Genomic DNA, 12962 nt, shown 5'->3' with positions numbered 1-12962 from the left:
CCCAATCTGGGAAGGAGAGTAAAGAAATTGCCAAGAGGGGATTGCAGGGAAATACTTATACATCTTCCAGTTCCAGGGCTGAGGTGTTATGTCAGGGACCGTCACTTCGATGTATACGAGCTGCAAATAAGAACTAAGTCAGATATTTTCTGTAGAGCTCTTGCACCAAGGAGGTCAACTGAAACCAGTCCCCAGCCAATTTATTTCTTACAAAATCTGGACTAATAAATAATTTTGATAGCTTGCTTCCCATGTAATAGGACTCTTCCTTGCTACTATGCTCATCCAATCAACGATAGAAGCTTCATATATTGTGGAATCCTTGATGTTCTCTGAATATGGCTATTTGCTTGCAAACGTTTCATTACCTAACTAGGTAATATCAGCAGTGATGATAATCAATGATGATGTTACTTATTTGGGTAATGAAATGTCTGAAAACAAACAGACAAACTCAGAGAGCACCAAAGGCTCCACAGTTCAACCCTGAGCTACATATAGTCTCTTCTTCATATTTCCATGAATGCAGTATAATACAGTCACAATAAATTTTGCAGAGCAGGTCCTTCGTTTATAGGTTTGATCTTCCATGAGCACTAGTGAAATGCATAAGCTAATTTGTAGTTACACAATAAGTCAAGATTTTCCACTGTTTGTGCGCTGGAGTTTGTAATCTATCTATCTGTATATTTTTTATATATGCTGCATGCTTTACATGCAAACTGTTCCAGACTGAATCCAAATAATTTTTATAACAGGGTCTCCAAGTCCATGAAGAAATACTGCAAGTTAAGATAGCAGGTAATATTGGTCCAGACCAACGACCTGAATCATCTGAAGGCAGGCTCATCTATCACTGATTACATCCCACTTGGTATAAGCTGTTTTTTTTTTCCTGAACAGTTTGGCAACATTAAAAAAACTAAACAAAGTCAATCCCAAACTCACACTTCGAATACTGCAGGAAGAGCAGCCAGGCAAAGGGACCACATTTTAAAAGTCTGATACTTTTTCATTTTAAAAAACCCCAGAAATAATAATCTACTTTTCCACATATTTCAAAGCTTCCAATTGAAACAGGAATTTTAGTTGCAACTCTAATCAAGGAATTCTTGTATTTATTTATCTGTTTGCTTTTTCTTTTATATTTCTAGGTAGAATCTTGGTCTCCTTCCTTTTAATATGCCAATTTGTGATATCCCTTTGAAAAATATGATCTCAAGCAATATTCACCCTCCACTCATCACAAAAAAACCACATATGAATCCAGCACTCCCCCACCACCATAAATATTGAACGAAGGAAAATTGATACAACTACAAAAAGATAAGAAGAAAGCAATCTCTTCTGCCCAATAGAGAGCCAATAAACCACATCTTTCCCAACCTGATGTTCTTCAGTGCTGCTGGATTGCAACTCCCAGAATTTTCAACCACAGGTCACCAGTTAAAGTAAGCTAATATATAACCATGCCATCTCTTGGATTAATGGATCAAGAAGGATGGTCACATCTACCTCAAGAACCCATACGTCTATGAAAAAATAAATCTTACCTAGATCATTGTTGTTCATCATAGCATTGGATGCCCGGAGTCTGGGTCCCTGTTGAGTGAAGTTATAACCAAACCTCAAGAGAGAGGTGTTTTTTTCTAACATGCTGGCGATTTCCATTTCTACCTTGTTGCCCAAAAGCTGGCACTTAAAAAAGAACAGGAAAAAAATAGAATAGAAGCACTTTTGAATTTTAGCTGCTTATCTTGCAGGTTTATGCCTACATGATGTGGCAGTGCAGAGGAGAAAGTTCATCAGAAGAGAACAGATCGTCCCCCTTCTATAATGTTAGAAAAGGGGAAGATACAATAGGAGGAAGGGTTGCCTGTGACTGGGATGGGAGGAATCATAATTAGGGGTGGGCTGCTATGGGTTCGCCCAGGTTTGGAAGAACCCATAGCTAACGTTATGGCCGGTTCAGAGAACCTCCAAATCCCACCCCTGGTTGACCCCACCCAGCCTACCCCACCCCTCCCACCCTGTCCCTCCCAGGAATCTCCACGCAGCATGCTTTGGATGTCAAGTAAGTGAAGGGCCCACACAGAGGCTTGGGGAGGGGGAAAAACAGGCTTCCCGGAAGTTCCGGGCCTCCAGCGCCTGGGGGAAGCAGTTTTTGCCCTCCCCGAGGCGTGTTTGCAGGAGGCTGACTAGGCCACGCCCACCTAGCAACTGGGCAGAGAACCCGTTGCTGAAATTTTTGAAGCCCACCCCTGATGATAACCTACCGAAACTATAAAAAAGGCTAATAAGGTTATTTGTAAACTTGGGAGTCCCAGGTTTGTCTTGGAGAAATTAAGACCCAGAGAAGTTAGACTCCAAAAGAATCTAGACTAAAAATTCTCTGGAATCTGTGTTCTAATAATAATATATTGCTCCAGCAATCAACAATTTCAGGAGTCACATGATAGAATAAAAGACATTTTACGTCAGGTGTGGAACCCCCCCTCCCCCAATACAACAGAAAGCCTTTGATTGAGGATATCAAAGAGTAAAAGCATGCATAGCATTTCTACAGCATTGTAGCCACCTGGAAGCATCCATCACCCTTGTCTACAGTCCTGACAAGTGTTTCTCAACCTTTGCAGCTTGAGGCTGTGAGGACTCCAATTCCCAGAACTCCTCAGCTAGTATTCCCCTTGATATCCTCAAGTGTCCTTCTATCTCAGTGTTGTAATACAAAGCCCAGAATTAAAATGGAAGAAGTAATTATTGCTCGGACTGTAAAATCTGGTGGAAGCTCATCTTATTCTACATAAGTTACCTGGTTGTCAATTTTGAGTTCAATTAGTGTTGTGTTGTTCTGCAGTGCTTTTATCAGGGCCAGGATTCCAGATCCAGTAATAAAATTGGATTCCACATTTAAGCTTTTCAATACTCTGTTTTCTTTTATCATTTCTGCCAACGCCTTCCAATGAAGACAAAGAGAAAAGGAAAATATTTGCATATTATTACTGTTGCCAATAACTTTAAGCAAAGGGGATACGAAATGATAGCATCATTAATACAGGAATGCTTTTTTTTGTCATAAGTTAACTACACTGCTGACTCAAACCAGAGTTTTCTGTTTTATCTTTTGGGTGACTCTGAGAAACCCACAAAGAAACTTTGACATATCACAGGGTTATTGTTGTTGTAAGGATCATTAGTGGTGCTAAATTAGACTCTTGGCTAGTTCAACTCACAGCTGCCAACCAACTGCCCAAGGAAGTTGTACAAAGTAAAGGCAAGATATAAATCTAATGATGAACAAATTAACATAAGATTATTTTATATGTGAAAATAGAAATTAGCTTTTAGTAATTGAAAATCAGCTAGGAGAATGACAATAGAAGTTGCAGGATCCAATCTGAGCTAGTCACTGGGAACAAAGCTTTATTCTTCTGAACTTTCAGGCTTGGACTGGGGTTCATAATCAAGGAACCTCTCATTGCCCGATGATGGACAAAAGCTTGGAAGAATGAAGCTTTGGTCCCGGTGACTGATTCACTTTGGTTCCTGCAACATTATCCTCATATGTTTACCTTCATTCACAACATAAGTCCTCAAATTTGATTAATGATTAACCTGAGAATTCAGCCACAGAGAGTTCTTTGTAAAGAGTACAGTTCTGTTACCAAGGAACCTAAAATCAGTTTAAGACTGAACATATGTCAAGTGTATGTTACCTTCTTAAAAGGGCTGTGTTTTAGCTCTAGGGAGTTGTATTCTTTTAAGAACCTACAGTCTTTCCAACTATAGAATTTACAGAATGAGTTCCTCAAAGGTTGACAGCTTGAAAGCACTCAGTCCCCTTACTTCTTTACCCATTGCCCCAATTTCTTCTTTTTCTGTCAACCACATCTGTCATAACTCAAACAAACAGCTTATAAGAAGTATGATTCATTAGAAGAAATCCAGAATAAACCATTGAATAAGAAACAGTACAGTTCAAAAAGCTGTGTGAAAGAGCCATATAGTCTCAATTTCTTGCTCAGTGCAGGAACTGCTAAAGCGTTCTGGACTCAGCCTCTGTTTGAAGATCTCCAGTAGAAGAAAAATATGCTACGTCGTGAGGCAGCCAATGGTTATTATTGCCTGGAATTACACTTATTATCTGGAAATTCCTTAAAATAAATAAATCCCATGACTAATTAAAATGTCATTTCACCCACAAAAAGTGTTTAGCACAGCAGAAAACCAGTTCACACCCTGCTCTATATGACAACCCCTTTTATGTCTATTTCTGATAACTACTATCGCATCTTCTTTCACTCATCTCTTTTTCAGACTGAAAGTACCCGGTCTTTTAACTGTTCCTCACAGGAATTGTTTTCCAGTCTCCTCCCCATCTTTATCACTCTCTTTTTAACTCACTTGGGAAAAGGCAATGATCTTATCTGAGACTTGGATTTCATTAAAGGAGGCAATCCCAATAAAAGCTTTCCTGAGAAGATTAGGTGCAAGTCATCTGACACTTACAAAAGCAACAGGGTCATTACTTCTTGTTCCTACTATGCTGAACTTTTTCACATAGGTGTTAGTCTTCAGAGCTTCAGCATAGGCTTTCAAAATAGGTACAGGAATATCCTTTAAAGAGAAACATTAGACAAGGGTGATGTGAGCTGTTTTTACTGAGACACAATTCTAAATTCAAAGGAATCCAGGATCTCCTAAATCCAGTGACACCCTTTAAATCATTTCAAACATGTCAGTTCTGTGCTATTATGCTACCTTTCCCCCCCTCCCCTGAGCTCTTTATCCAAAAATAAACCCATTTGGGATAATTTTATTTTATTTATTTAACTTATATACCCCCCATCTTGCCTGGATGAGGAGGAGTCGGAACAGAAGGTAGGAACCTCAACTTCATTTTAAAAACATGTAGAATAAAGCAGTGGTAAAATATATTGCAAAGAAAATCAAGCAACTGCACTTGGAAAGTAGTATGTCCTTTTGGTCCTTCTGCCATACTTTAGATTCTTCCTTGATTTAGAATTATAGTCCAAAATGTGCCTGGAGCAAAACATGCACAAATAACAGCAGTCACTTGGTTTTCTTTGCAGAATCAGCTTTGTTTCATATGTTAAATATCAAAGAGATATCAAAGGGAAAACATTTGTCATATTAATGCCAACCATATTTTCTCTAAAATGATTGACTGCTTTTTGATGGAAAGAATGATGTATATTGTTTTAGAACTACCATCTTAAGTTTAATTTCTACTTCATGATTCAATTGTAGCTCTGGTGTGAAAAAGATACCTTTTCAAGAAATCAATTCAAGTAATGGAGGGAAAAGTTATTGCCTTTATTCTCCAGACTTCTGGGGTCATGGAGAGGAGAATGCAAATGGCAGCATATAGCAAACCTTGGTTGAGCTTGAAAAAAAGGCATGCAAGTCCAATTTGGTAAATACTTGAACGGGATACTATTCAAGGTTATCCTACATCTTCTTTAAAAAATATTGGAAGAAGTCAATAGCGAACCTCTTTATTGTGAAGAAACCCCAAAGAGTGTATTTCTGTACAGACAGTCCTTGACTTACAACACCATGGGAGCCTGAATTTCTGTTGCTTAAGCCTACTTAAAGCAAACCCAGGGAGGAAGGAAGCCGTACCTTAATATTATTGAGATTAATTTCCTGAAGTTCTGGATCATTGTTTTTCACTCGTTCCAAAGTTTCTTCTACGTTGGTCAAATTTGGCTCATCAGGAACTGGTTTATACTGGGTGGACTTAATTATACCTACATGAGTGAAAGAAATAAAGATCCATGTCCATTTGCTTCTGATCAGTCATTAGTGATACAATGAAAAAAGAGTAATAGTCTCATTCTTACTCATCTTGCAGGCTTCAACCCAGATCTCCTAAGCTTACAACATTTCTAATAGCATTTATTTCACTCAGGGTATAAATGGAAGAATTTGATTCTCTGATGATGGATTCTTATGAAAATAAATTAAAATAAGTTCAGTACCAACCACTGATACAGTTTTTCTAATTGGCCAAGTGGTGACAAAAATATCTACAAAGTTGTGTAGAAAGTCGTGGAACAGACTCGGCTTTGGTAGTTTAATAACTAAGCTGCTTTTTAATTCTATTTTCTTTTTTAAATGCTTTCACATGCCTCTTACAGATGCACAGGACAGATGCAAGCATATATCTTTTCAACCCATGTTGAAGAATTTGAATTTAAATAAGTTTATAAATAAATTAAATAAAAACGGAATGCACAGGTACAGTATAGGTCAGTGATGGCGAACCTTTTTTGGCTCGTGTGCCACAAGTGGGGGGAGCGCAGGGGGGTCAAGGGCGTGCGTGCCGCACCCATAATGCAATGCGCGACCCCCCAGTGCGCATGCACGCAAAACGCGCGACCCCTCCCATATTTACATGTTTTTTTTGCCCTCCCCAGGCTCCAGGGGCTTTATAGGAGCCTGGGGAGGGCGAAAAGAGCCTCCCCCGAACCCCCTGAGGCCCTCCGGAGGCTTCAGGGACTGTCCGGAGGCTTCCCTGAAGCCTTCGGAGCGCTTAAAACCACCCTCCGAGCAACCCGGAAGTCACTTTCGGTTTGCTCGTAGGGTGGTTTTAAGCGTTCTGAAGGCTTCAGGGACGGTCCCTGAAGCCTCCGGGGGGGCGGGGGGGGGCTGTTTTCGCCCTCCCCAGGCTCCTGTAAAGCCTCTGGAACCTGGGGAAGGCGAAAAATAGCTTTTAAAAAGGTGAACTCAGCTGGCCAGCGCGCGCATGCGCGCTGGCCAGCTGACAGGGCAGCACCTCGCGTGCCCTGACAAATGGCTCCGTGTGCCACTTGTGGCATGCGTGCCATAGGTTCGCCATCACGGGTATAGGTGGTACCGTGCTCAATAGTAGAAACTGTGAGAGGGATCTTGGGAGTCCTAGTGGACAACCATTTAAATATGAGCCAGCAGTGTGCAGCAGCTGCCAAAAAAGCCAACACAGTTCTAGGCTACATAAACAGAGGGATAGAATCAAGATCACGTGAAGTGTTAATACCACTTTATAAGGCCTTGGTAAGGCCACACTTGGAATACTGCATTCAGTTATGGTCGCCACGATGTAGAAAAGATGTGGAGACTCTAGAAAGAGTGCAGAGAAGAGCAACAAAGATGATTAGGCGACTGGAGACTAAAACATATGAAGAACGGTTGCAGGAAATGGGTATGTCTAGTTTAATAGAAAGAAGGAGTAGGGGAGACATGATAGCAGTGTTCCAATATCTCAGGGGTTGCCACAAAGAAGAGGGAGTCAAGCTATTCTCCAAGGCACCTGAGGACAGAACAAGAAGCAATGGGTGGAAACTAATCAAGGAGAGAAGCAACTTAGAACTGAGGAGACACTTCCTGACAGTTAGAACAATTAATCAGTAGAACAGCTTGCCTCCAGAAGTTGTGAATGCCCCAACACTGGAAGTCTTTAAGAAGATGTTGGATAGCCATTTGTCTGGAACGGTATAGGGTTTCCTACCTAGGCAGGGGGTTGGACTAGAAGACCTCCAAGGTCCCTTCCAACTCTACTATTGTATTGTATTAAATGTATACAATAATAATGTCTTATGTCTCTTAGCAGCTGTACTAAGAGAATAGATTTTGTTTGGACTGTGTTTTTAAGATTTATTTATTTTTTCAGTTTAGAGACCAAAGAAAAGAGGAAAAATACATTCGAATGTCTTGTTTTCTGAAATTCATGCTTGGAATTTTTTTTTTTTTTTGGTGCATAAATTGCATGGCAGGAAGGAAAACTGTTATCTGTACTTCATCGTAACTGCTTTCTTTTTAAATCTACGTTCACTGTAGACATTGACAGTGTATTTGCTTCCTTAGTGAACAATGAAAAATTGTATTGAAAAAGACTACCCTCACCAGAAAATAGGGGGAATTTTTCATATTATATAAGCATGTATTTAGAAAAAGTGTATTTTTCTGAAACTCCAGTAAAAATAAATCTAACATTTCTACACTATTAATAATTCCAACATTCTCAAGTGATCTGCTCTGTAGAGGAGAACATGTATCTCTACAATCAATTCTAAACAGAAAGCACTAATCAGTAACATTCCCTAGAGATTATTTCAAAGTATGACCCCAAAGATGGCGATATGGGTTCACATTATGGATGCACCTTACAAAGTGCCATTTTCATCTTTACCTATAAAATTAAAAACGATTCTCTGAAAGAAAAACTACAGAGAAGAAAACCTATAAATCCAACAAATCCAATATCCAGTTTCCCCATCTTATCAAACTAGGTTTGCTGACTCCAATTGAAACCAAATTTGGAGATCTTATTGCCCTGACAATAAGCCACTGACCTACTTGAATCTTTCTCTCTGTGTGTATAGATACTTGCTAGAACTTCAAAAACAGAGCAGGAACTGTGCATAAAAAGTGTTAAAACTGAATTAAGAACTACTAATTAAAATTATTGCTTGTAAAATAAGATGCTGTATACACAGATTTAATTAACACTACATATACCAACTATTCTGGTCTATTACTGAGATATGCGATCATTCCCACAAACACATGCAGACACATTCTCCTTCCTCCTTCCAATAGAAACACACACCAAAGAGAGAAAAGGAAATAATTAGAATAGAGCTGGAACAAGAGGAAAGTTGTTCTGAGAAGGAAAAGGAAGATTCAGTGTTAAAAGGTATAGTGCACAAGGGCTCTATGTTGTGATTTCACAAATGCATAGCAAGGGGCAAATGTTGCCTTGCAAACAACACAACATTGCTTTTGTAATTCCAATGAAAGCACGGAATTCTGGAGCTACTTATACTAAGAGAAAGAAAGAAAGAAAAATGTATGGAGACAAGGCTGGGAGAAAAGCAGTCCTATTTAATATTACAGAAAGTTTAAATTCAACAGGTGAAAAGTCCTCCCAAACAAGAAGCTAACTTTTAGAACTGATCTTCAAAAGATCAGTCTAATATCTGTGATATTTGGAGCCACTAGCAACTCATGCTTATTCCTTTGTTTTCACTACCTTCTGCTCTTTTCATTAAATGTAGGGACACACAGAATTATATTGGGGAGGGGGGATCAAATGTTGGGCAATTATCTGGATTTGAAGGGGGAAAAGTGATTCTGAAGTGTGGAAACATACATCATACCTGTTGGCACCTTTTGAATTACTGAGTATGACACAAGCATTCTCACATATTCTGAATCTGCTTTCCTCTCTTGAATCTGGATTTAATCTGAATCTATACTGTTTTATTAACTATAATTATCAACGCTGCTGCTTTTGACTCCCTTTGTTAGATTATTATAATGTTGTAAACCTTACTTACTGTCCAATCCTTCTTTGTTGACTATAGTCGTAGTCCCTCGTGCTTCGTAATATTGTTGGTTGCTCATTAATGTATGCATGCCAAGAATAGCTACATGAGAGAAGGTGGGAAAAAAATCAAAGAAAACAAAGTTAAATAAATTTATAGACTTGTCATTCCTGGGAAAGTGAGAATCTGACCAAGACACTCAGTAGCCTAGAAAAAATGTGAACGAACAGTGATAAAACTGTATTTATCCCAGCCCTGTTTCCCATAGTGGGTGGATGCAGTGAAATTCTTACATTTAATAGGATATGCAGGTCATTGTCATATCAGTTAGGAATCCATTGATAATGGATGATTAATTATCCAATGTAGCATGTTGCTGCTTCAAGCCTAATTAGCCAAAGCATGAAGAAATAAGGAATCACATCCTGTTTGAACATACAAGTTGGGCTCAGCTTCAATGGATCTTCTCAATATTCCCTTTCAAAATAAATATTCTCTTCACTACTTGGCAAATTGCTATATCTTACTAAGTGAGCTCTTTGCAGTAATGCATTACCATTTAGCAAGGCCTCAGCCACTAGCTTCGATCATGCTCCAGAAGTTCTTTAACAAGCAGCAAAAAGCAGAGTCAGATGTTCAGTTGCAAAGGATCTGTTTTGCTGAAATGTATCTTTTTTAAAAAAACCTCATATTTTTTAAAAACTGCAATCATATATATATTTAAAATATCAAAATAATTACAACATATTTTTCTTTTTGTTTCTAGTCTATGGCTTCTCAATTAAAGAAACATTACTAAGCTGAATTGGTCTCTTGTAATATCCCAGAAGCGGGATAGAATCCATTACAGCACATCTTACAATGGGCTTAATGCTTTATTTTCCCTTAGTTTTGTGTGCTAATGAGGGCTGTGGAAGTTTTCTATCAGTTGTGTCTCATGAAAATATGTACTGGAAATACTATACACTCCTATGGCTGATTGTACAAGGCAGGAAAACTTGGCGATCATAGACCAACTTTTTGAACATGTGTCTCTATACCCATGTCTCCACACTCCTTTTACCTGTTCAATTAGGAGTCTTAAAATGCTGAGAATCCTAAAAGACCATATATACTTGGAAAATCACTGCTTAGGAAAAAATACGCCAGAAAATAAGACTAAAGCAACCTAAAAATAAATAATTTATCAATTCAACTTGCAATTTCACAGATATCAAGTCATCTCTTGTAAACAGCAGGTCTATGTTTTCACTAATCATCTTTTCTATTTCTGTATGGTTTTAGCCCAAGAATCAATGAGGCTTCTTCTTCTCAAAGAATTTGGGAGAAATGCCTGCCTCTCTGGTTGGCTTCTGGCTTAATAGTGCCACACCTCCACCTGTTGTGCTGTAGGTAGATAATGCTTATTTGACAGGTTTGCTCTAAGCAATTTACGAATCCAGAGATTCCAAAATGAGAGTGGGCAGTTTGGCCTGCTGCCCTTCATGACCTCTTCTTGTTTACCAATTGTGGACTGCACCTCGGTTTACCAAGGAACTCCAGGAGATAAAGCTACCAAAGAGATGTCTGGAGTCCCACTGGATGAACTTAAAAGAAGCAAGCTAACAAAACAGATAAGAGTCCATATCTGGGATTATCTTGTGTTGATAAGGCAGGAATGTTTCTCTGACCTTATTGTATCTATCAATTGGACAACTGCAATGTTCTTTACATGGGGTTGCTCTGGAGGACCACTTAAGAAACTGTAGCTGGTCCAGAATGCAACACTGCAATGTAGGGTACACGTTTATACCCTATACACATGTATAGGGTATGCTCTGCAAGCTGCACTTGTGGCCAATAGATTTATGAATGCAACTCACGATGCTGGTTATGACTTAGAAGTCCCTTCATGGAATAGGGCTAAGGACTGCTTATCTCCAATGATTTCTGCTGAATATACTTATGCAAATTATTACAGTATATTGTAGTCTTCCAACAAAGTGTACCACAGGTAGTCCTTGAATTTTGACCACAATTGAACTTAAAAATTCTGTTAAAATTGTTCAGTGAATCTGGCTTCCCCATTAACTTTGCTTGTTAGAAGGTCGCAAAATATGACCCCAGGACACTTCAACCATCTTAAATACATGCCAGTTGCTAAGCATCCAAATTTTGAACACATGATCACAGGGATGTTGCAATGGTTGTAAATGGGAAAAACAATCATAGGTCACTTTTTTCAATGCCATTGTAACTTCAAAGAGTTACTAAACAGATGGTTGTAAGTCAAGGACTACCTGTATATACAGCATATATTGTAATCTAGTCCCTTGAAGTGTTACATACACAGGATTTGGTATGAGATACGGTAATTTATCCCAAACAATTGATGCAGCATTCTCTTCAGAATAAACCTGAAAATCTATTCAATCTTCACATCCTAAAAAAAATTATTTTAGAAGGTACCAGGTCTAAGAAGAGTTAAACTGCACTGGGGAACATAACATAACATAACAGCAATCATTAAGTCTTTGCATTTATTGCATTAAAACAAAACAAGGTCTCAATGCAGTGACTCATGCAGAGATTTTACTAATGGTTTGTTTCGTTAGATATCTCATTCTGTTATCTCGGCACCAGAAGCAGCCATAGGAATAAATAGAAAAAGGTACCACTTTACAGTGCTTTACATATTGTTCCCAACAATCTGGCTCCTCATTTTACCCACCTCGGAAGGATGGAAGGTTGAGTCAACCTTGAGCCTGGTGAGATTTGAACTGCCAAATTGCAGGCAGCCCGCAGGCAGCAGAAGTAGCCTGCAGTACTGCACTCTAACCACTGTGTCACTGTGGCTCATACATTCAATTTAAAGAGATAACAGAATTACTCAGACCTAGCAGAAAATTATGGGAGGACAGAGTAAGGCCAGGGTCATGCACTAAATATTGTGGATGAGCAGTGCACCAAATTGCCAGCAAAAATATGGTATGTAGATGTATTTGTATGTAAATATGCACAAGCAGCTCTTGGAACTCCTGGATGATTATTGCACATGTATTTGTTTTTGGAAAGGACAGAGAAAAATCTATACTGTCTTTAGGGAGAACAATCAGTTATTGCTCTTCATAGATATGCAGAACTACTCATTAGTAAATATCCCATCTTGGCATAAGCATGGGGTGCATTCATTAACTGCATACCCATTTGCCATTTTAACACAAGTTGGATTCTTGGCAGATCTTAATTCATGAGTGCATAGGGCAGGGGTGTCCAAACTTGGGAACTTTAAGACTTGTGGACTTCAACTCCCAGAATTCCCCAGCCAGCCATGCTGGCTGGGGAATTCTGGGAATTGAAGTCCACAAGTCTTAAAGTTCCCAAGTTTGGACACCCCTGGCATAGGGAATGAGAATATTCCACTTTGCCAGTTTGCATGTGAGGAAGGAAAGGCAGAAGCCAATGAGCAATCCTTTGGTGAAAATTTCAATTTACAATCCAGTTTGTGCAAAAAGAATAAAATGATAAAGCGGCAAAATATTTTGGATAGCAGGGAGCACAGCAGGCCTAATGCAGTCTTGCATTCATTAAAGCAGGACTATGAGGTCACCAGCATGGTCCTTCTGCAACTTCTGCTGAGATGGATGATGT

General features: G+C 39.0%; 1 protein-coding gene across 2 annotated transcripts in view; it reads right to left on the bottom strand.

Moving 5' to 3' along the window:
- The window catches only part of TMOD1 (tropomodulin 1), a 34748-nt gene that overhangs the window by 2444 nt on the left and 19342 nt on the right, over positions 1 to 12962 (bottom strand). Inside the window, exons 5-10 of one of the 2 annotated variants that reach the window (XM_081941690.1) lie at positions 9345 to 9434; positions 5647 to 5774; positions 4510 to 4617; positions 2813 to 2956; positions 1554 to 1698; positions 62 to 120 (exon numbers count right to left, since the gene is read on the bottom strand). In XM_081941690.1, coding sequence (XP_081797816.1) covers positions 92 to 120; positions 1554 to 1698; positions 2813 to 2956; positions 4510 to 4617; positions 5647 to 5774; positions 9345 to 9434 — 644 coding nt within the window. In that variant the 3' untranslated portion in view covers positions 62 to 91. The remainder of the gene's footprint in view (positions 1 to 61; positions 121 to 1553; positions 1699 to 2812; positions 2957 to 4509; positions 4618 to 5646; positions 5775 to 9344; positions 9435 to 12962) is intronic. The other variant, XM_081941689.1, reaches the window with a different exon arrangement.

Source organism: Natrix helvetica, assembly GCF_964273705.1.
Source record: "Natrix helvetica genome assembly, chromosome: 2".
Taxonomy (NCBI): Eukaryota; Metazoa; Chordata; class Lepidosauria; order Squamata; family Natricidae; genus Natrix; species Natrix helvetica.
This window is presented reverse-complemented; position numbering and strand designations above follow the sequence as displayed.